General features: G+C 34.5%; 1 protein-coding gene across 3 annotated transcripts in view; it reads left to right on the forward strand.

Annotated features, from left to right (window-relative positions):
- LOC149262116 (Copper amine oxidase family protein) overlaps positions 1-24,090 on the forward strand; it is a 118,764-nt gene that overhangs the window by 33,858 nt on the left and 60,816 nt on the right. The window contains exons 1-4 of one of the 3 annotated variants that reach the window (XM_089423381.1): positions 11,398-11,553; positions 11,643-12,220; positions 16,157-16,269; positions 16,404-16,709. In XM_089423381.1, the coding sequence (XP_089279507.1) occupies positions 11,956-12,220; positions 16,157-16,269; positions 16,404-16,709 (684 nt within the window). In that variant the 5' untranslated portion in view covers positions 11,398-11,553; positions 11,643-11,955. Of the gene's footprint in view, positions 1-11,397; positions 11,554-11,642; positions 12,221-16,156; positions 16,270-16,403; positions 16,710-24,090 lie in introns of those variants that run through there. The other 2 variants (XM_089423384.1, XM_089423395.1) reach the window with 2 other exon arrangements.

Raw genomic sequence — 24,090 nt, forward strand, 5'->3', positions numbered from 1 at the left:
TTATCTTTCTTATTATACTTGTCGTAAGCATGGTATAACATATTCAGTTTAGAGTTGTCTATAATGCGACTTTTTGGAAGCTTTTCTAGTGGATTTGTGGTAGATTTCTCTGGTTTACTTTCTCTAAAATCTTGCAGGAATTCATTGAAATCACAAGATTGATGGGTAAATCCTGCACAATAGAAGTGCCCTAAGGGTTTTTAATGTTGCTGAATCCATATATACAGTGGAAAAAATTATTTTAAATAATACAAATCAAGATTTTACATCAAATTTTTCCACCAGATCACCGAAAACTCCAAAAAATCGCATTATTTTGCCTTCACTTTGTATTAGTTTACCTCTAACCAAAAAATTATGACGTTGATTCATAGTGTAACATTAGGAATTCAATTTTTGTTATTTATTATTATTATTTAAATTTATTTATTTGTAAGATAATTGGTTATTAGTTTACCTTTGATAAAAAAATTATGACGTTTATCCATAGTTTAACATTGCAAATTCAATTTTTGTTACTTATTACTATTATTTAAATTTATTTATTTGTAAGATGATTGGTTGAGGTCTTATTATTAGTTGTTTAGTAACTTCTATTTCTAATAGTTACTAATTTTTAGTTTTTAGTTTTATTTCTTTTCATCTAAATTTATTTATTTATTTGTCTTTTTATGATTTTAGTGTTTTTTTCCATATTTTCAATTTAAGATGGCTTACTAGCATATTAAAACATATTTTAATAAATTTAATTATATAATATATATATATATATATATATATATATATATATATATATATAGAAAAGAGATGGCCATCGCTGAGATCTCGGTCTGCGCAGGGAATGAAACCCTCGTCATGGCGATCGTCGGAGGCGGCGTGAAAGAGAAGGACGCAGTTACGGTTCCCCACAGGATTGACAGTAAGATCGCGGCGCTGGAGTGTTTCGACCCTCCTCAAGTTTCTGAAGCGGGCTTGATCATGCGGCCCAATACCTGGAAGTTACCGGATGTCGTGGGTACAGCGTTTATCCTTCGTCCATATCACCCATTGCATGATGGGCCAAATGCAACTAGGGCCGATCTGAAGGAGAAGCCAGAAAAGCCTCTCGAGACCAGAGATCTGCAGACTTTTTTCGCATTTGGGCTCAGAACTCAATTTGGGGGCGGAAATTTGTCAGAAACCGGCCTGATATACACAGGATCTGCCAGCCTAGTGATAGTCAGGCTCATCCTTCTACAATCGCTTCATGCATGCAAAGACGAAGGGTTGCATGGGGCAGATCCGCCTATGTACACAGTTGCATGGCCCAAACCCTGTAGATCCAGGGCGGATCTCTCAAATATGAGCAAGATGCAAGACCTCCAGGAGCTCAGGCAGCTGATCGGTGGTTATATGCATCGATCCAACAGAGGTTTTGCAGATCGCGACAGGCAAATGGTAGAATGCCTCAATAGAAACTCAGATCTGGAAGATCGCCGACAGCTAGATCACAAGGCAACCAGCAACGTCACCGTTTCAGGCAGAGCAGGAACTCAGCAAAATTGCAGACATCAGGTAACAAAAACTCGTTTCCAGATTTTCATTAAAACCCCAGAGACGCAATCTTTTTTAGTATGGGTACATGCAGAAAGTACTGTGCTGCAGCTGAAGCAGCAAATCTGTGCATTGACTGGATACCCTAGCAAGATCCAACACTTAGTCAATGGCAGATGGTCTCTCCAAGACAACAGAACCATGGGAAGCTATGGGATTAGCCCAGGAGAAACCATCGTTTTGAACCTCAGACTGAGAGGAGGAGCCCCTCCTCAGGGTCAGACAAGCAACACAGGGGAAGACAAAAACTCCTCAGGAGGGGACAAGGGGAAAAAGACAGCATCCCAGCAGCAACCCAAAGGAGGTTCCTCCTACAAAAACATTCTTCAGGGTAACAAAGATACAGGGTCCTCTCCAGATCAAGGCAGGTATACTCCTAGGCCATACATAGTAGATCAGTTAGGGCAAACCCCAGCCCTAAACTTTGACTCTACAGGGCTTGATGTCTTCGTTAAGTCCTATGAAACGCAGGCCCTAATCTGCCGTTTTAACAGTTTCTGGCCAAAACCAATGGATCTATTCCATTGGATTTTCAACACTTGGACCATGGAATGTGATATACATTTATGCTCCAAGGGATTTTTTATAGTTAGATTCGCATCCCCGGAAGTCAGAGAAACAATCATCAGAGATGGGCCTTGGTTCTGGGGAACATCGGGGCTGTTCATGACCCCATGGTTCCCAGATTTCGATCCAAACAACATGACTGTATCCAAAGTGTCGGTTTGGGTCCGTCTATACAACCTTCCCCTTCACTTTTGGAGTGAACGAGTCTTGGAAGGAATTGGGAACAACATAGGGAAATATATCAAAACAGATCTGGAGAGGATTGATGAAAGGGTATTCACTTTTGCACGCATCTGTGTGGAAGTAGATCTAAGCAAAGGGCTGCCAGATAACATAAGGCTGATCTACAAACAACAAAACTGGCTGCAAGCACTAGACTATGAAAATACTGCTTTCAGATGCAGGCTCTGCAGGCAGACAGGACACCTGCAAAGCACATGCCCAGAAGCAAAAAAAGCAAACAGTAAAAAGAAGCAGAAAGGGAAGCAGAAGAAAGGATGGCAATTTCCCCCCCTGACTCAGATGATGAAGAATCAGAAGCAGAAGAGGATGTCACTCCCGCAGAGAATGCAGAGGTATCCCAAGAAATGGAGACTCAGAAGGAAACTACATCAGAAAACAAGATCACAAAGCTCCACCAAAATCAGGCAGAGAAGACAAGCGAGAATCAAAGCATGGGAGGGATCAAACGGCATCACCACTCAGATACTTCAGACTCAGACAAGGAAACAGCCACACAGAAAGCAGAAACACAGTTAGTCATAGCTTCGATCGAGCCCACTCAAGGAGAGTGGCGCAAGGTCGAAAAGAAAAAGGGGAGAAAAACTTGAAATGTGAGTTTTTACTCACTGCCGGAATTCAGTTTTTTGCCTCCTTCTCTCTTCTCTCTTCTATATTCTTATTCTTCTTTATGCACGTTAGTCTTCTAACGTTGCGTGGGGTGCGAATGCACTCGAGCCCATTTGGGCAGCTTATGGAAATGCTTCAATGCATCTGCTAGTGTAACTTTTCATTTTTTAAATAAAAGGTTACCGTTTTTTCCCTGGAAAAATATATATATATATATATATATATAAAACACATAAATGTATATTAAAATAATATATTTAAAGTGTATAATTATTAATATAATATATTTAAAGTGTATAATTGTTAATATAGATCATATTAGTTAATCAAATTTCTTAATTTCTTAATCAAAGTCTTTATATTTTTTTCTTTTCTTTTCTTTTTGTAAATTAATACAAAATTTTATATTAATAATTACAAAATTTTACATAAATAAATATTAATATCTTTATTATTTTTTAATTTAATTATGTTATATTTAAACTAAACTACAAATACTACTATATATAATCCTTGTTTTCTCGTTTTCTCACCGTAAAAAAAACTACAACCATATACAATTATAAAACATAATTTACACTTTAGCATTCATTCATTCTAAATGTGGACATAATTCTTCTCCCTTTTAATATTCTAAGCTCCTTTGTTTTCTTCCATTCATATCCCAATCGCTATACGTGACCATTTTTTCCTTTCCCATTTGCTTGTTTATAGGATTCAAAGGTGAGGGAGGGTACCGACTAGTTACGATAAAATGTAGAATTATATTTAAAAGATGGAACTAAATGCAATATATTTAAAAATTAAATGAAGTGTATCTTTAATGTGAAAAACTTCTCCATTAAATTAAATACAACAATTTTTTTCCCAATTCCTTTTCTACCAATCTGATATTCTTTCTCCCTCGAGAATGACTTTTTGATGTTACTTACCTTCCCGAATCTTCTAAACTAAATAATCATCTTTCTTATTTCTTCACCGGGCAAGGGAATGCAACATATACTTTTATAAAACCTAATTTACATGGTAAAATTCCACATTCATTCATTCTCCATGTGCACATCATTCTTCTCCCCCTCTTAATATTCAAAGCTCCTTCGTTTTCTTCCATTCAAATCCCAATCGCTGTATGTGACCAATTTTTCCCGTCTCAATTCCTTATTTATAGGATTCAACGGTGTCTCGATTGCTTATTTATAGGATTCAACGGTGAGGGAGGCGATGCTAGCCAATGGGTTAGTGAGGAAAAAGTGGACTTGTTATGATAAAATGTAGACTAAATGTAGTGTATATTTAAAATATCAACTAAATGCAATGGAGGCCATGATAGCCAATGAGATAGTTATGAAAAAGTGGACTAGTTATGATAAAATGTAGACTAAATATAGTGTATATCTAGAAGATGAACTAAATGCAGTGTATCTCTAAAAAGTTGATTATATAGTCGATATGTATGTATTTTGACAAGTGTACTAGATGCAATGTATTGTAATAAAAAAAATAAAATAAACTATGTATATTATACTTGAGTGATATATATATATATATATATGCTCAATAAAAATAGGAATTACACCTATTACACTTTTTAGAAACACATGAGTTTTGTAATTTTTAAAAATTTATAGAGATGAGTTTGCAATTATATATAATAAGAGGATCCTTGTGTTATCTAAAGTTTGTCTGGGTTAATTTTAATTTATTGAATTTTTCTTTATTTTATAAGTAAAAGTTTTATTTTTTAAAAATCTATAGTGATGAGTTTGCAATTATATATAATAAGATGATACATGTGTTATTTGAAGTTTGTCTTGGTTAATCTTTATTTATTGAATTTGTCCTTAATATAAAAAAGTTTTATTGACCATTTTAATGTTTTTTTGGTTGAAAGGATGCTTATGGAGGCTTAGAATTTGTTATGCCTTTTTTCATTAGATCAAAATTGGTCGAAACTTAGAACTTGCCATGTCATTTTTCATTAGATAAAAACTTGTTATACTAGTTTTTATTAGATCTTTTTCTTCAAATGAATAAAAGATATTTTAATAAAGGATGGTTATAAAAAATTATAGTTCATTAGATCATAAAAATGTTTTGATTCTTTATTACATCTTGCTTTTTAAATAGGTAAATGAGATCCTTAAAGGAGTTACAATATAGATGATGTTAAAATGTTGTATTGGGTGATTCTATTTTACTAGATGAAGCCACTGATATTACAATATGAAAAAATAAAGAAGTTTAATAGATAATAATAAAGTGCAAAGTAAAACTATACATTATAATTCTAATAATAAACTGCAAAGTAGAACTATAAATTATAGAAGAGGAAGACATTTGTAACCATATTATTAGAAGAAGTCTTAATCATTGTAATACTCTACTTATCCTATTATGTTATTTTTTATTAGTGTTTAATTAACTTGAAAATATTGACTTATAATTATTAAGTAATATTAGTATATACCTATACTTGTGAATATGCAATTTTATTTTACTGATATGATTTATTATTATTATTTGTTATTATATCAATATTTCAATTCCAAGGTTTTCCATGTTGTCTTCTCCAATTTATATCTTTTCCATTCATAAGGTGTTTTCTCAAATTCATTTTTGGATAAGATATAGAAAGGAAATTCAAGGTCATTAAATTAAAAGGAATGGGGTATTCATGGAATTAATGGTAGGTGTTTGAGGTGGATGAGAGGGAGAGACATAAAGGAAAAGAAGAGGAGAGAAGAGGGGAGATCCTTGTTCTTTATTTTGACATTAGAGAATTTTATTTTAGGAGGAGTGTGGAGAAGAAGAAGAGCGAGAATGGAGAGAAAAATTAGAGAACTCAAACTTTCATCTATTGTAGAGTGTTGGAATTAACTTGGACATGCTACAACTAGTTGGAATTGGGCTAGGGTGGTTAATGAACTTGTGGAGACTCCTCGGGCTAAGAAATCATTCCTAGTTGGCTGGTAGGTAAATCAAGTTGGACAGCGCAACAAGAGCATCCCAACCAAGCAACTCGAACATGTATTCTCACATTTGTTGTTTTATTTATGTAAAATATGGCAAATGAAATTTATCACATGTTTAATATGTTGTAAATTTAATTGTATGTTATTATCAAATAAATGTTGAGTTATGAACATGCTAATGTGATTAAATTAAATGATAAATTTGGTTTAAATAGAAAACCTAGATTAGATCCTCACGATTATCATTTAATTAATAATATATACTTTATAAATTATAAAAATAAACATTTTAAAATTATATATATATATATATATATATATATTTTAAATCAATTTTTTTTTTATTTGCAAATATTCTTTTTTATTAATAAATTTAAATTTTTACCAATTTATCCTTAGTCCAAAAATAACACAATTAAATAAAATAAACGAAAATAAATTCATAATTTTAATTCACAATTACATCACCCTATTTAATTATTATAATCTCTTTTTCTTATTTCTAAATAAATATTATACATATGTAAACTCTATTATCACTTATAAACATTTGAAGAAAAATACACCTATGTATCTTTTGTAAAGTCTACTATCACTCTATAAATATTATGAAGTATGTAGGTAAACTCTATTATCACTTATAAACTTTGAAGAGAAACACATCTATATTTCTTTTATGTATTTAATGCATGGGACCCAATGGAATGGTCACTTTCAAAACTTTTGACGAGTTAGATGCGTGGTATGATTTTCCATCAAAATCAAAAGTCATAAGTCATGGGAGTGTCACATTTATGTGTAAAAAGGGAAAATCTTTATCATTAATTGGTTAATGCGTGCACGCTTTAGATGCATCTTTATTCGAGATTAAGGTTTTCATACATTATAAATGAGTTCTTTTATGTGATTGGATATTTGATACTTCTGCACAGCAACTTATCAATTACGGTGATCAATAATTAAACCAAGCAACTAATCATTTAAGGTGATCAATAATTAAATCTAACAATTTATATATCACTCATAATTGCTGTGCTAAATTATTGAGTTAGTCATTAAATTTGAATGGCTCTCATCTAATAATTTAAACATAACTTCTAATTATTGTGTTAAATTATATATAGTTTATAGTTATAGTTATTGTGTTAGATTATATATAACTTCTAATTATAATTATTGTGTTAGATTATATATAACTTTTAATTATGGTATGGAATTGTGTGTTAATTGTTGAATTTGAATGGTTTTAATTTATATATATATATATATATATAATAATTTAATAATATTATATTAAGTGTTACAGTGTTTATTAATATTTATTAATTAATTTTTTTATGATATATTAATATAAATAAGTATAGTTGTTTCAATTTTACCTATTTATATATAATTTTATATAATAGTTAATATTATGTTTTGTAGTGGTTATTAATCTTTATTAACTAATATAAATTAAACCAAATAATTATGATAGAAAACTCTAAAGCATTATTTCTTATTTCATCACAAAATAGAGTTTTAAAGATTTTCATTTTTTAAATCTAAATTGATATTCTATAAAGTGTATTGTGAAGTCACTTTGTGTGATGTTGTTGTTTTTTTTTTAAATCTAACTAATTTTTTTTTATTGATATTCAATTGAGATGCCTTGAGTCAATATATGGCTAGGGGCACCATCAATGTATGGGCTAAAAGCATCATAAGAAAATTTATTGAGCTGAGAGGTTTATTCTACAACCCAATATGAGAGATGCGTAAAATAAAAATAAATTATGTTGTAAATAGAACCAACATATATCCATCTTAAATATGGATCTAACATGAGTAGAGAGAGATCCAATTTCTTCACTTGCAATTTTTTTTATGAGCAAACATTATTTGAATGTTTTGTATAGTTATATATATATATATATTTGGCTAATAAGAGCAAAATTTCAACTTTGATGACAGACGAATAGTAAAAAACTGGGATGTAGAATGAGCCTCTCGGCTCAAAGGTAATGTCAACTATAAAGCAATTAGAAGTAAAAAAATGTGAGTAAGATCTTTTCAATAAGAGATTTAAATAAACTATTTCAAGATCTATGTTAACTAAATTATGTTGGTAAATTATTAACATGTGAAGAAATTTGATCTCTCTAGGCTCATGTTAGATCTGTACTTAAAATGGATCTATATTGGTTAACATCCCAAAACCAAAATTGGTTACTAGTTGGCTTGTGTGATGTCACTACTAACCCACTATTAATCTATAAATATCAAATATCAAATGAACTCTTACCTAAATGTCTTTTTACCTAAATATCTTACTCCATAATTGACTAGCCAACTATAACCTATAAACATCAAAAACTATTAACTTGTAAACATCGAAGAAAAATAAACTCTTAACTAAAAAATTTACTCTATAACCAAATTCTATATTTTAATAAATAATAATATTCACAAAAAAACCATTATCCTATATTTTAATAAAAAATAATATTCACAGAAACCATTATCCTTTGTCATCATCTCTAAAGCTATTTTTAAAAAAATTGAGTATTTATTTTTAATAATATTTATCCCTAATCTTATTCATTAACCTTTTATTTTTAAAAACCAGTCATAAATGATTTTGACTATAAAAAAATATTAAATAATTAAAATATAAAATGTTTCTATAAAGGAAAAATATAGAAACTCTACATCTATTTTTAAAAAAATTAGGTATTTATTTTTAATAATATTTAGTATTTATTTTAAAAACAAGTCATAAATGATTTTGACTATAAAAAATAATTAAAATGTTTCTATATAGGAAATATGCTCCCACACTCCAAACTCATCAAATTTAAAATGAATTCTAAATTTCAAATTCGAACTAAATAAAGTAATGACGACAACAATGTCACTCAAATACGATTATGAGAAAATGAGACAAGGCATGGGAGTGGTAAAGGTTTAGGAGTACAAGCAAGCGGCACGTTTTCTGCTTTTAGGGTATCCTTTTCCATGCGCATGATATCACTTGATCCGTTTTCGCCGCAGTTTCCAAAAGTTAAAAGACAATTGAGTCATGATGATGATGCTCGGAACATAGTGACATGTGTGATAAGGAGCTGAAGTGCTTTTCCCACCGGCTTATGTGTTGTGATATATACGCTGCCATTTCTTTTATTTTAGTGGCCAAAATATTGAAAGGGCGATATTCGAAAAACAAGTAGAGTTTTCAATTAGGTAAGTGTAATGCCATGTCTGGTGTTTTGTACGTTTGAGGGGTTTGAGGAATGATAGCAACTCTTAGGGTCAATATTGGTGCTGTAGCCTGTCACCATTCCAAACCTAAAAGGATTCACTTATCCCCTCATTTCATATCACAAATTGGTACATTGGCGTATCATTTGTCCATTCCCTTGTACATAGCCGTATATTTTTGATATAAAATCAATAATCTGTCCGTGGCCTTATCTATTTTTACTCCGCATATTTATTAAGAGAGGAAACTTCGCCTCATCACCACACAAATCACTCATCTTATGGATATGCGAAATTCAGCCCTGGGCACCGCCTTATAATTTTGATATAATAAATATGTACATTGACTTTTGTACTTTTACACTGCAAATTTATATAAGAGGAAACTTTGGCCCTTTGATCTTAGTACAATTATTTTATAAACCTGGATTAAAATCTACCATTAAATTCTAATCAAAAAATGGTAAGTTACAAATATATATGTTTTTTAAATCATAATGTGCTATCATTTTTTTATAAAAATTACTTAAGTGACAAATTATTTACGAGAGCAAAGCCATCGATACTATACAAATTGATCAAGTTCAACTAACATTTTGTTGATAGTGTCCAGATGGCCAACATGGCCAAGAAGTCAACCATGCTGATGCAACCAAAGTGCTCTACTCCAAGAAAGACTAAAAAAGACTCCTTTTATTAATATTTATATTAAAATGGTATGCTATAAATATATTTATATTTATTAAAATTTGTTTGTTTGATAATTTAATAATATGAGTCATTGTTTGATAATTTAATAATAATTAATGTTTTATATAGAATAATAATTAAATAATTTTTTATATATATGTGGTTAATTGAGTCGAGAGACTTATTTTACAACTCACTATGATGTGTAAGGATGTCTGTGTCTCATCAAAGTTGAAATTTTGTTTTTATATGCCAAAATAAAATGCTACATAAAATAATAATAATAATAAATAACTATACAAAACATTGAAATAATGTTGACTCATAAAAAAATTTGCACTTGAAAAAAATGTCTGTCAGTTATCAAAGTTGAAATTTTGTTCAAATATGCCAAAAAAAAAAAAAAACTATACAAAACATTGAAATAATGCTACTTCATAAAAAAAATTGCACTTAAAAATTGGATCCCTGTATTTAAGATAGATCTATACTGATATTTTCTCACACTTCATGTATCATGATTTGATTTTGAATAATATATTTATTTTATGCTTTAGTAAGGCTATATTATATAAGTAAAATACATAATTTTATTATGAAATATCATGTTTTACTTATGGTATCACATCAATTATCATAGTTATATTATTATAATAATATATATTTTTAATAATAGATTAGTGGCACATTATTTATATGAGTAAAATAATTAATTTTATTATTTTATTAAGAAATAATATAAATGTCGTGATATTTGTTTTGAAAATTATTATTATATTTGATATTATCCATTATTTTTATTTTTATTATCCCTTCCATAAACATAAGATATTACATTAATCCTATTTCTATTTTTATTTTTATTCAACCGCACATTAATTAAATTAAATTCAAAACCCCACCCAAAAAAAACCTCTTTATCAAAATTTTAATTTGTGAAAGTATTCAATTTCAACCACTCATTAAATTCAATTCAAAATTGAATTGTTCTCTCAAGTGTGAGCTAGTATTACCAAAACTTTAACAAGATAATGTTACATTAAAACCAATTTGACATGACACTTTCCTTATATATGTCCAAAGAGAGGTGATGTCCAACTAAGATATGATATGTCACTCCAATCTCAATGGTACGATATGATATGTCACTCCAATCTCAATGGTACACTATTTTAATTATGATAATTCAAGCAACACCAGGATCCGGATTGGACGTTTAGGAGGGTAGTAGGTTTGGCGTGACTATGTGATGATGATGATCATAGCATCCTCTTATACTTCTTCTCTTATCATGGTATCTGTATCATCCATGTGCAATGTGGATATTCCGGTAGTACTGTAAATTCCTATGGAATCTTCTCGATTTTGTCGAAACGAAATAGTTTTTTGGCATGGTTTCGGAAAGCGGTTTTAGGGTAGAAAATGCCGGTCTCGATTCCGGTTCCGTTTAAGATGGTTCTACAAATCCCTCATTTGGTCTCTCTGAGCGGACGGTGTAGGAGAGAACGACAGAAAGTTGACGACTACTATAAATATTAGGCACCCATACGCTTCTTCTTGAAGAAGATCGGTCTTCGCAGGGTATCGAGAGGAGCAACAAAATTTTGCTCGAGTGAGCAGGGACCCCTAGTGACATCCAAAGGTATGCAAAAAAACGACTGGATTCCATTACTGTGATTATTTTATCGTTCTCTTCCCTGTCAGTCTTTCATTCGTGTCTTGCATGCACAGCCCGATCTGGAAAAAAAACAGACGCTGCCCAAAACAAAAGAGGAACGAAGAAAAAACAAATTTGTTCTTGCTGTTTATTGTGGACTCAGATCTGGAGCGGGCCCTTCGGTACTGGGCTGGAGAAAACGAGAGCTGAGTAAGATCAAAGAATCGTAATTGTTCTTGAAATTGGAGCTTCAAAATAAGATAAATACAAGGCGGATATTGCAGCGCAGGAGGCAGGGAGCTCAGAGGCTTGCTGTATGTCAGATTGTAAAACCAGCGGGAGCATAAGAGAGAGGGACGGCTTCGGTGTATTTGCAAATCCATTGCAATGGCCTCAACTTCGAAAGAAACGACGATATGCTGCCAGTCAGGCGCATCCTCCACGGATTTGGTCGCTAAGGCCTCATCCTCCTCCTCCTCCCCTTCTTTGCGCCGAGAGGCGGCCTCCGCCGAGGTTCCCCTCGCTGCAGAGTGGGACGTTAATCAAGATCTCGGTGAAGAAAAGAGGAAGAGAAACAGTGAAGCGAGAATTCCTTCTGCGGTTTTAAGTTCCATGGATGCAATAGCCGAAGCGTCCAAGGCTGCAGGTAAAGGTAAGGGCGACGATTGACGACAGTCTTTCGTTGCGAAAGTTTATTGTGTTGTTCGTTTCATGGATTTGCTGGTTATGTTTTGTGTAATTTGTTCGTTTCAGGGATATTGCAGGCCATTTTTCTTTCTCTGCCTGGGTTTTCCTTATTGAACCTGAAAACTTTTCATCTTTCGACGCTATTTCAAAACAAAACCTCATTAGGATATTTTTCAGCCTCCGTGAATGCAAATTTATAAGAAATACTTGCTATAATTTCTATTTTAGCAGTGGACCTATGCTCTGCATGACACGAAATTTGTTTCTGATGCGAAACCTCGATAGATTTTCCTGCATTGTGTTGCATGATCACAAGCTATACTAAGAATTGCATTATTAGGAAGCCGGTTGGGCGTATTTTCAGTGTTATGTCTATTTGAACAAATTGAGTTATACAGATTGGCCGTTTTAGGGATTCTTTTTCTTATTGCAGGGTATTCGTTAGGTTATTTGTCTCTCCGAACTTTCTTTGCTGACATGGTTTGATGAAAGCTTCTTATTGGTTGTTTTAGTGATTTTGTAAGAAATATTTATAAATATTCTGTGTGTCTTTTGATGTAATATTTACAAAAATGCTGGTAGGAATAATCTCGTTTTAAAAGTATACGATGTTCTCCATGTCTTGGATTTGTTTTAAGAGTCAATAATGCTGTCAAGCCAATGTCTTTTTGTTACATGTGTTGCGTGTGTTAAAATGTTTCGTTAGATCCATACCAATCCATAGCCATATAGGGGATGGGTTAAATTTGGTCATGATTGGATACAGCTAGTATGAACTTTCTATAGCAAAACTAGAAAAAAGAGAGTAAGAAGACAAACATCAACCCTTCTTTTTTTGGGCGTGGCAACTTACTATGGATCTCTGGTGGGACGTGTTATGAAGGGCCTTATCTGTTATATGGATACCTAGTAACCTAGTATATTTATATGCTCTGTTGTGCATAGTTTTCTTGTAAGGGATTTTTAGGGGAGGAGTTTCCTATTTTGGGTTGGTTGCCTTTGCTTTGGGCTTATCTTCTTCATTGTTGGCTAATTTTAGGGACACATCTGATTACTGTGACTCTGATTTCCATTTCCTAGCTGAGTTTTGTTCACATTTGGTTGATATTTCATCATTTTGGAAAATATTTTCTTTTAGTGGGATGATTGTCGCTTGTGGCCTGGTTTCATCATGACTGAACTGTGCTTTTCATCGAGTAGATATTTTAAATTTTTATTTTGCTCTCATTATAATGACATTATCATCTAATATTGGGGTAGCCATTGGAGAAACAAAAAATCCCAGTTCTTTTGGCCTAAAGTCACAACTCTTGATGGGCTTACCTAAGATGTGGATGGAAAACTCGGGAAAGCTCAGATAGAAAAAAATGATGATTTTGTTAAGGAGGAAGATGCCACTGCCAGGCCTACTAAAAAGCCAAAAGTTTCTCTTTTCAATTTACAAGGCAGTCAAAAGAGGGCCTACATCAAAGCCTCTCAAGGCTGATCAAGCTATTGTCATTTGCAAGAGGACCAATTTAGGTCCTCTTGTGAAAGCATTAAATATTTATGGTTGAGATGAGGTTGGCTGGCTTATTGACTATTGCATATATGCAAACGGGCTTTTATCAATTTGGTGCTATCTACTTGTTTGCAGGATATGGTTAGAGTTAATATTCCACCACCATAAGGATATTGAGGCATTGGGTATTAAAAGTGCACCATGTTGTTGTCGAAACAAAAAGGGAAATGTACGGCAATCATTTTTTATGGTTGAAACTTGAAAGGCCCAATGGAACATGCCCTTGATAAATGTTAATGCAATTTGCCCTGGAGGAGCAATGTTTTTGAATGTTATAAATATCAAAGGGGAGGAAAAATGTCTAGTATATTGCAAACATACTTATGGATGCAATTAACTTAATGAGGCTAATTCACATTGCCCAAGTCATTGTTCAATGTGCTGTGGTCTAGCAGTAAGGTAAAGCACTGATTGTGACGATAGCCATGTTGGGTTCCTTTGTTAACACAGGCCTGCAATGATAGAGGGAAAGAAGATGAATCCAACTGTAAGTCGTTGATGACTTTGGACAGCATAGATGTCCTTCAAATGGTTGTTTAAGCTTAAAGGTAATATGATTTTGAGAGTGTGCTAACTCTGTTTATGTGGATGGTGTTTCCCAATAAAACTTTGTGATGGTGGAGGGCAAGAAGATGAGGTCAAGTGCAAGTCCTGGGTGACTGGGTGACATAGATGTCCTTCAGATGGTTGTTTAAGCTTAAAGGTAATATGAGTTTGACAATATGCAACTGTGTTAATGCGGGTAGTTGTTTACTCAATAAAACTATAAGAAAACATTTTCCCAGTCATAAAAAACAATACATAGGTTTGTAGGTCTAATCTTGGATGACAGATATGATCACATATTTTGGACTTTTGCCTTGCAAGGATGTTCTTTGTGCGTCAAAGTTGTTAGGGTATTTGCCAATCATCCAATGTGTAAGCAAAACTAGTGTTTTTGCCAATTATAAACTCAGCATAATGCTTGCCATTATTGTTCTAAACCATTCGTAAGTTCATTACATGATTCAGATGAAGTTACCAAAGTTGGATTGTCAGCTGGATATGAATTTGTTTATTGTACCTCAGATGAAAGTTTGGATGTTTTGTTTTGTTGTTTGCTCTATAGTTACAAAATGCTGCAGTTCTTTTAAAAACATCCGTTATCTTCAATTCTGTATTGAACTCAGTTTATAAAAATGGGGTCGGAAAACATTTATTTTCCTAATACTGTGAAATACTGAACTATTTTATGATAATGTTGGTTGGTTGCCTTGTAAGCTTCTTTGTTGATTGGTTGATTTTATTTTTTCTTTCCTTCCATAAACTGTGTTCAGTAAAATTTCAATTTTTTTAAGATTTTAGGGAACACCATGATTTCCTGGGTCTTCCTCTTGTTGTTTTGTTGGATGACGTATAGTCTGTGTTGGAGGTTTGGTAAGTGTCCTTTTAACGTACTTTGTCATTTGGTCTCACTTGGACAACCATCCCGGACATTTTTCTTTATGAATGCAGGGATATTCTGTGGAATCCCTAAAATCTTTTTAGAAGGCTTCCTGATGACACTTTTCAGAATTTATCAAGAGTTCTGTAGGCTGCATTTGTAATAAATTATTGTGCATTCCACAAGACTGTCTTCGATGCTGAATCCTAAGAGTTGGCCTATATTGAATCCTAGTAGATGCTTTATTGTATATAGATCTAAACCATTTACTAAAGATATGGCTGTTTAATGTCTTTGGTAAAAGAAGTTTACCAGGTTCTGACTTATTTTGTCAGTTAAGGCATCGACTCACCAGACAGTCACTTTTATATCTATACAATGACCTTGTTATATCTATATAAAGACCTTGACTATGTGCTGATTAAATATATCGAAACTCTTCAGTGTCCATTTAATACATCATGGCTTATGCAATACGAAATTTAATCTTCATTAGAACTGCTTACATTTTTACTCTGGTTTTCTTACTAATTTTTTTCAAAGCAAAGTTAAATGTATTTTTAATTGACAGTTATTTGGTAATGATGCTGTGTCTTCAGTATTTGCCCAAATGATTGTGACTCCCACAAATTATTAGAGGAAGTGCATTTAATATGTTTATGCCATCTGGTCACACTTTTTTTAATCAGATCCCCACCTCTCAGCAAAATTGAGATTCAATTAAATACTTGTATCTGTTTTGCTATTTGTTACTTGAAATTTGCCAAGATGTCTTAAAGAGGTATCCAAAATCCGTAAATAACTACTCAGGTTTGCTTATATATTTATTTGCATGTATTGAGATATGGGACAAACTTTTAAGTTTTCATGATACAATTTAGAATTGTCATAATAGGATTTTGCATGATGTGGTGCAGGTCCAGTGATGCAAATGTTGCGAGCTCATCCAAGGCATCCTTTAGATCCATTATCTGCTGCTGAAATTGCTGTTGCAGTGGCAACAGTCAGAGCAGCAGGGACTACTCCTGAGGTTGTATTAAATCTCTTATTTGATTGCTTTTGGAGTATTTAGAGATTTATACATGTGCATTTGTGGAATGCAAATTGATATTGTTATAAGTTTGAGAATTCTTATGTAAATATTGATTGTTGTATTGTTTTCAGGTGCGGGATGGTATGCGATTCATTGAAGTGGTCCTTAAAGAGCCAGACAAGCATGTTGTTGCATTAGCAGATGCATATTTTTTTCCTCCTTTCCAGCCTTCACTACTTCCAAAAACCAAAGGTGGTCCAGTGATTCCTCGTCAACTTCCTCCGAGGCAAGCCAGGATTATTGTTTACAATATGCGTTCAAATGAAACTAGTGTCTGGATTGTTGAACTGCTTGAGGTGCATGCCGCAGCTCGTGGTGGCCATCATAGAGGCAAAGTTATTTCGTCGAAAGTTATTGAAGATGTTCAGCCACCTATGGTATGGCCTCTCTAGTTCTATTCTATTCTTTTCAGTTTTTTTATTTTTTATTTTTATTTTTTGTTTTATATTTTTAATTATATTAAATTTTCTGACTCGTGATGTTTACCCTCTGAATTTAGAATTAAGTTTGTTAATATATAAGCTTGGCTACCAGTCATTACTACTATTATATTAATTTCTAGTTGTATATCTTGGTGTGACCGAAAATGTCTTGCATTCATTGACACTTGAGTATATTGAATATCTTATCTGATGATATATTTGTGTGTGCTGTTTTGAGTTAATGAAATATTTGATCCTAATATTACACTCCTAATTTCTAATATGGTAACTGAGTCAGAGTTAAAGACTCCCCAACCACATTATTTATGACGTTAGTGTAAAAACATCAACAGTTATTCAGGATGATGGACACTTCTCTTTGATGAGAGTTCCGTGCTTGGAGTGGACGCTCATAAAATTATTAGGAAAAATGTTGAAAGAGTTGGTACATCTTCACTTTCACCATTGTCCTTGTTGGATCACATTGAGAGAGGTCCTTCCATTTTCAGTTATGAACCTAATTTGCTAGGAACCCCACTGTTTTGAGACGAAAACTGTTATGGACCAAAGGACTGCCCTAACAGTGGGCTAATAGCAGTTTTAGCATAATAATGTCATAGAGAATCATCAAAAGATATGGAAGATTGGCAAACATAAGTAAATAATCAGAACTGTAACTGAAAATTCTATATGAGTTTGCTACCAATGGGGGCTCTGATAACATTGATGTGAGCCAATCCGGAATTCTGCTATAATAATTTATAACTGAAATCAGAAAAAAAACTAAAATCTGAAAATCCTTGGAAATAGATCTGAAATCTGGAAACTACACCAAACCCAAAATCTGAAACTAACATGGCAGTAGCTGCAGTAATATATTCAACAGGTTTAAGAGTACTGACACCAAGCAGATGTCCAATAGTTACAGCAGTGAAATGCCAAAGATTTTGGCCAGAACTAAGCATAAATTTTTATGAAAAGAAGTAAATCTTAGCAGGAAATATTTTCTAGCTGAACTTCATATAACCCAGAAAATAAGTATGTTGAACATAAATTCACTTGAAGGCACGTATGCCGATTCAGTTGCAATCCGAGAGTAGTGTGTATGCTGTTCCTGGCCTGAACAGTCTTCTCTAGACAACTTGCAGTAGCCCACACTTCAAAAGGGCCCTACTGTAATGCATAAGAGCCATTTTATAGCTAGTGTTCCCACTTTTATGTGGCAAAGAGTTACAATCCTCGATGAATGGAAATTATGAGTGGAATACGACAGGTGACTTCAAAGGCTTTCAGTTCTAACAACCTTTTATAGTCATTCATGATGATATTAAAAAAGATAAGATAATTTTATTAATGTCCTCGAGTGACCACAAAAGTAGGACAATGGGACTAAAAGATACATTTGGTGAATACAAGATATCTTGGAGTGCAAATGCGATTCCATTTTATCTCGAAAGCTAGAAAGACTAAAATATGACTAAATTAAGACTAAAATGAAATAAAGGTACAATTATAGAATGTATAAAATTGCATGAAATGACCAAAAATGAGAATTACAGAGTATGTCTGCTGCTCGAGTGTGTAACTCTAAAGAAGTAAATGAGGGTTGAAGGTGAGACTAGTGAGGTCAACATCTCCTGGATCTGATGGTCGATGGCAAGGGAAGCGAGCAAGGCAATCTCTCCTTGTTCGGGCCCCCCAGAATCATCGAGACATCCAATTGTATGGTCCTGGAGGGAGTAAGGACTAAGGGCTATTGCTATCATCCGAGGCTGAAAAGGAAGAAGCTACTGATTATCCTCTGTCCATTCTGTTGTGGTTGGGAGGAGGTCTGGTAGGCAGGAGGAGCCCTGCGTTGTCTTTGTTTCGAACCATTCCCTTTGAGTCTTTGTGGATATGTTGATTGAAGCATTTTACTACATCTACGGGCCAGTCTCAAAGTCTAAAGATACCCGTCTGTCTCGTAAAGGGGGGTTGTGGTGAATCCAGAGGTCTCACCCTTCTCCCATGTGTTGCATACTGAGACTATGCTTGTTGCTTATTGTTTCGATCAAACGAAACAACTTGGAAGTAAGAGACAGTAGTTGTAGAAATCCCAAGGTGAGTTGGGGCGTGCGAGAGTTGAGATTTGTATGTAAAGATGTGGAGAGGGAGACCCTAGAATCCTTATAGAGACAATGGAAATGTCCTCTATTCTCATAATAAACGGGATACATGAAGAGGAGGTGCAACTCAGTGTCTGACTGTTATAGATGTTACACTTGGCAATTTTTGTTTCACTGAGGAATATGATGGTCGGTCTTGACTCTACGACGGTGTGAGCCCACACAAAGTTGCCCCAGGGGTGTCTTGAGGGAGTGCATCCAATGTCGGCGTAAGCAAGGTGGTTAAATGATGAGGCCATCTTGTAGCTCTAAGAAATGCTCCAAATAGAAAGACATATTCGAACCAAGGCTCATAAGAGGTGAAATCCATGTGACCTGAGTGTATAATTGATAGATATCCTTGTTGATGGACTCATTCAGTATCTGTTTAGTTGACAAAAGATGGCTTAGTGCGTCACGAGAGAATTTGAATCGGGGGAGGCGCTCTGGGGAGACAGACATAGACTCGAGGAGTTGGGATGCCTCAGAGAACCACCCTCAAGCATGATTTGTTGACTGATCTGAAGCGAGGGCCTTTGAGGAGTAAAGTGCTAGGTAGGGGTAACGATCTCTCCCCACCACAGAGTCCCAGAGAGATCTAACTCTGCGGAGGAAACAGACTAGCCGAAAGGTGACTTCAAGGCAAAGTGGATGGGCCTTGAGCTCTGCCTGGATATTGAAATTTAAATTTTCAAAAATTCAAAGTTTCATTTTTATTAATATGGTTGCATGTTAAATTATTTGTTTAACTTCCTTGGAAGTTTTTCAGTGGATTTCTTTTCTCTTCTTGTGTGGATATTTAGTGATGTGCTTTGTGGATAGCTTGTGGGCAATTTACTTGTCTCTTGCTCTTGAGGATGACTTCAAGTTTGATCATACCAGCTCTTCTTCCTTATGGATAAGATCAGTTAAAGATTGAAGATGCATGGGTGGCAATATTGTTGAAAGATTGAAGATACAAGGGAGCATGCATTAGATGAAGTAACATTTCCATATTCAAATGCAAAAATCTCCTAAGGATGCATGGTAAACTATTGAGAAGATATTATTCTCTTGTGAATAGTATCATGCAAAGAAGCAATCTATTGATTTTCAAGTTGAATAACTTGATCCTTGTCAGGTTTGGAAAGTAGAAATTCACTAAGAGTACGAGGCACAGTGCAGCAGGAGACTCAATCCTCTTTTGATTTTACTTCCCCCCCTACATTATTTGCTACTCATGTGATGTCCTAGGCCAATTTTTGCACAAAAGTAGTAGGGTTTTCACCATTTTTTTTCCTAATACACAATAATTCATTGCAATTAATAGAATCTACAATCAACCCTCTTATTGATGCAATAGATTGAACAAACCTTCTTAATAAAGCGACAAAATGAACATAGCAATATGACACAATGAATTCACTTATTTCGTCAACAATGCAATAATACAACATAAAACAGTGTATTGTCCCCACAATAACAGAGTGTAGATCCGTTCAATATAATTCAAAGACAAATATATTTTAATATCCTAACAATAATTCTTGACACGAGTCGTTGTTCTTAAATTTTGTGTCTTGGTTATTTTAGCAGACACATATTAGGCCTTTCGATGCCAATTATGCTGCTACAGAAAATTCGCATTGCTTCAACAAGAGATCGACTTGGTTCGCCACAAACTTATGCTCTTCATATGCTTCTACGCCACACACTTGGCCATAGAAAACCTTGCTACCGGATTTGTCTTTTGCGCAGAGACTTAATTGATGTCACTCTTCTACAAGACCCCACGAAACAACCACAAAGTAACACACTTTAATCACCGAAAGGCTCGCTTTAGGAGACTCGCATCAATTATAGGAGATTTTCTTTAATCCTAGGATTGAATTGCCAGTGAAATTGCTACAGGAGCCCGAATCCATTGCTACATGTCATTGAGGTTTAGAGAAGATCGTTTCACATGCAACTTTCTGAATTGCGATTGTCACAACGTGCAGTGTACACACAAGAACCCTATCTTCAACTTTTGTCCAAAATTACAATGAACATCCATACATAATTTTGCTGCCTCTTCTAAGTCATTTCTATGCCCAAAACTAGAGATCAAACTAATAGAAAATCTTGGTGCCCTTCCAGGAAGTATTCTCATGCCAAAACAAGAAGACAACCACGAGTTTTGATGCCTTTTTAGATGACCACCTTGTGCCAGAAAAAACCCTAGCCAAATTTGCATTCCTCCTTCAAGAGTTGCCCAAAATTGGAATTCGCTTCTCCTTCTAATACAATACAAAAAATCCTTGCTACTTCCAAGAGCCTTTTATTCATTAACCAAATTCAAACCCACAGGATTTGCTGCCCCAGTGAAAACCCTTGTGTTGAACAGAGAAAAATTAAGGATGTCAATTAGGGTGGAATCTTTCACCATCGAAATTGACAAGGTAGAAGGGGTCTTAAAACCCTCAGTGCTAATGCTAAAAAATAGAATGAGATGATCACACTTGATGATGATCCCAAATGAATTTGATGCTCCTCTATTTATAGATTTCCTAGAGGGGTTTCCTCTTCTTAAAAGATTAATTAATATTTACTCCAATGTTGCACGAAGCGGGGACGTGGAAGTGTCATTTTCCAAAAATCTAGGAAGTGAAGCGTCTGCTATATATATATATATTTTTTTTTTTTTGCATTTATATTCAAAACAAACATCCCAAATACCAAATTAGTTGAAGAAGACATGAAAACATGCATACTTTTGCATAAATCAAGATGGATATGGCATCCATGATTCCATTGTAGTTACTAGTATGTAGTATGTACATCAATGATTAATTATTCGAGCATCAACCATCTATATTCTAGCAATTAAAAACATACATCAAATTTTTAAGCATATTATAAAACATAAAACATTTAAGCATATTATAAAACATAAAACATAAAACATAGAGCATATTATGATTTATCTAGCAAGTGAGCAACCGTCAACATTTGTCATGTCCAAAATTCAAATAATAATGTTTACAAAATAGGTCACTTGGTCACCACCAAGCCAAAAAGGTTCAAATTCACAAGCCTACAAGTCTAATGATTAATCTATGACAAAAGTAGTAAATTATGAATATATCTACTAATCTCTCCTCCTTCCACCACGAAGAGAATGTGGCGGCGGGCCTCCACGTGGTGGCAATGAAGAAGATGGTGCCTATGGAAGTTGTGACACTGAAACTGATGAAGAAGAACCCCCTGCTATTAATGTTGAACCATGGAACCTAGGAACCAAGGGCCCAGATGGGGGTGGCATCTCAGCACGATCATCATCATCCTGGAATCCCTCGAAAATTCATACAAAAAAAACACTTGGAGGAAGCTCGCGATTCGTACACTTCGTACTCGAAGCTTGACGCTTTGTACAGTCGAAGCGTCGTCCGAAACGCGTTTCAGGCACATGCTCCCTGAAATTTCCAAGAAGCGTGTTTATCAGCCCGAAACGTGTTTCGAATGGTGCTTCCCCCACGCATTCGTACGGATTGCGGATCGGGGTTTTTTGATCCGGGGGGGGGGGGGGGGATGTTTCTTGCAACACTGATTTACTCCAAACCCCTACTTTGGGTTTTTTCGCTTAGTTGCCCCAAAACTTGCCCCAATAGTAGGGGTTTTGGGGGTTTTTCCCCTTTTAGAGAGGACTATAAACTATGGGGATGGATAGGCTATTTCGTCCCATTTGTCCTAAATTCGTATAGGATGTTACACTCCCCCCTGCCTGAAATTGCTTGCCCTCAAGCAATTGCAAATTCAGATGCTGTAGAATACATTCCTCTTCCCATGTCGCTTCCTCAACTAGAAAATTCTTCCGCGTGATAAGGTATTTTGGAATTACATTTCCTCTTAACGTCTTTTCCTGCACTTCCATGATCATCTTTGGAATTAACTCTAATTGCCTTTCTTCGTCTAAGGGCGACAATTCGACAAAGGTGGTGACTTGCTGCACCACGACCTTCCTGAGGCACTTCTTTTCCCGCACTGCCATGATCATCTCTGGAATTAACTCTAATTGCCCTTCTTCGTCTAAAGGTGACAATTCAACAAAGGCGGTGCCTTGTTGCACCACGACCTTCCTGAGGCACGACGCATGAAATACATTATGGATTCTACTGTCTCTTGGAAGTTCTAACTCATACGCCACTTCGCAAAGATTTCAGAGGATTTGTACCACCCATAGAACCTAGGCTCCAGTTCTTCAACACCACTCTTCTTAAGGGTAGACTGTCGATAGGGTTGCAATCTCAAGAAGACGAGGTCTCCTACCTCAAAGCTGTGTTCTGGTTGATGCTGATCTGCGTACAACGTCTGTTGATTATGAGCAACTTGCATGTTTTCCTTGAGTACTCTAAGGATGTCCTCACTTTCTTGTATCCAATCCTTAGTAATAGGCGCCTCCTTGATGTCTCTAAAAACCCCATCCATAAAGGATGGTGCATCATACCCATATAGAGCTCTGAATGGTGACATTGGAAAAGTGGTAGGTGGTGTTGTAGCAATGCTCTCCAAGGTACACCCATCACATAGTTGCGTAGGTACCCTTCAATCCACTTATTCATGATTTTTGTTTGATTGTTTGTTTGCGAATGATAGCTAGTGCTAGGGCTTAATTTATTCCCCAACAACTTGAAGAGTTTCTGCCAAAACGCACCCATAAACCTACTGTCACGATCACTAACTATATGCTTTGGAAGTCCGTGCAGTTTGAACACTTCTTGGAAAAACAATTTTGCTACTTGCTTTGTCGAATAATTAGATGAGATTGCAAAGAAATGTGCAAATTTGGTCAACTTCTACACCACGGTGTAAATGCAATCCTTACCTTGCACTTTGGGCAACACTGTACTGAAGTCCATCGAGATGCTTTCCCATTTCTGTTCGAGAATAGGTTGAGGGTGGAGAAGTTCTGTAGGAAGCGTATGCTTGACCTTATTTTGTTGGCATGTCATGCATTCCTTGATGTATTTAAGCACATCTTTCTTCAGACCTTTCCAAGAAAATTGTTCCCGAATTTGTTGGTATGTTTTAAAAAAAATCTTGATGTACAACTGATGGAATGTCATGTTTGATCTTCAAAATCTTCTCCTTGAGCACTGTCTCAGGAACCAAGTATGTTTTATCCTTATAATAAATAACACTGTCAACTAGTTTGTACCTGTCGTCTTGGATGA

Source organism: Pinus tabuliformis, chromosome 6 (assembly GCF_031772625.1).
Source record: "Pinus tabuliformis cultivar Carrire ecotype Pingquan chromosome 6, CPIR1, whole genome shotgun sequence".
NCBI lineage: Eukaryota > Viridiplantae > Streptophyta > Pinopsida > Pinales > Pinaceae > Pinus > Pinus tabuliformis.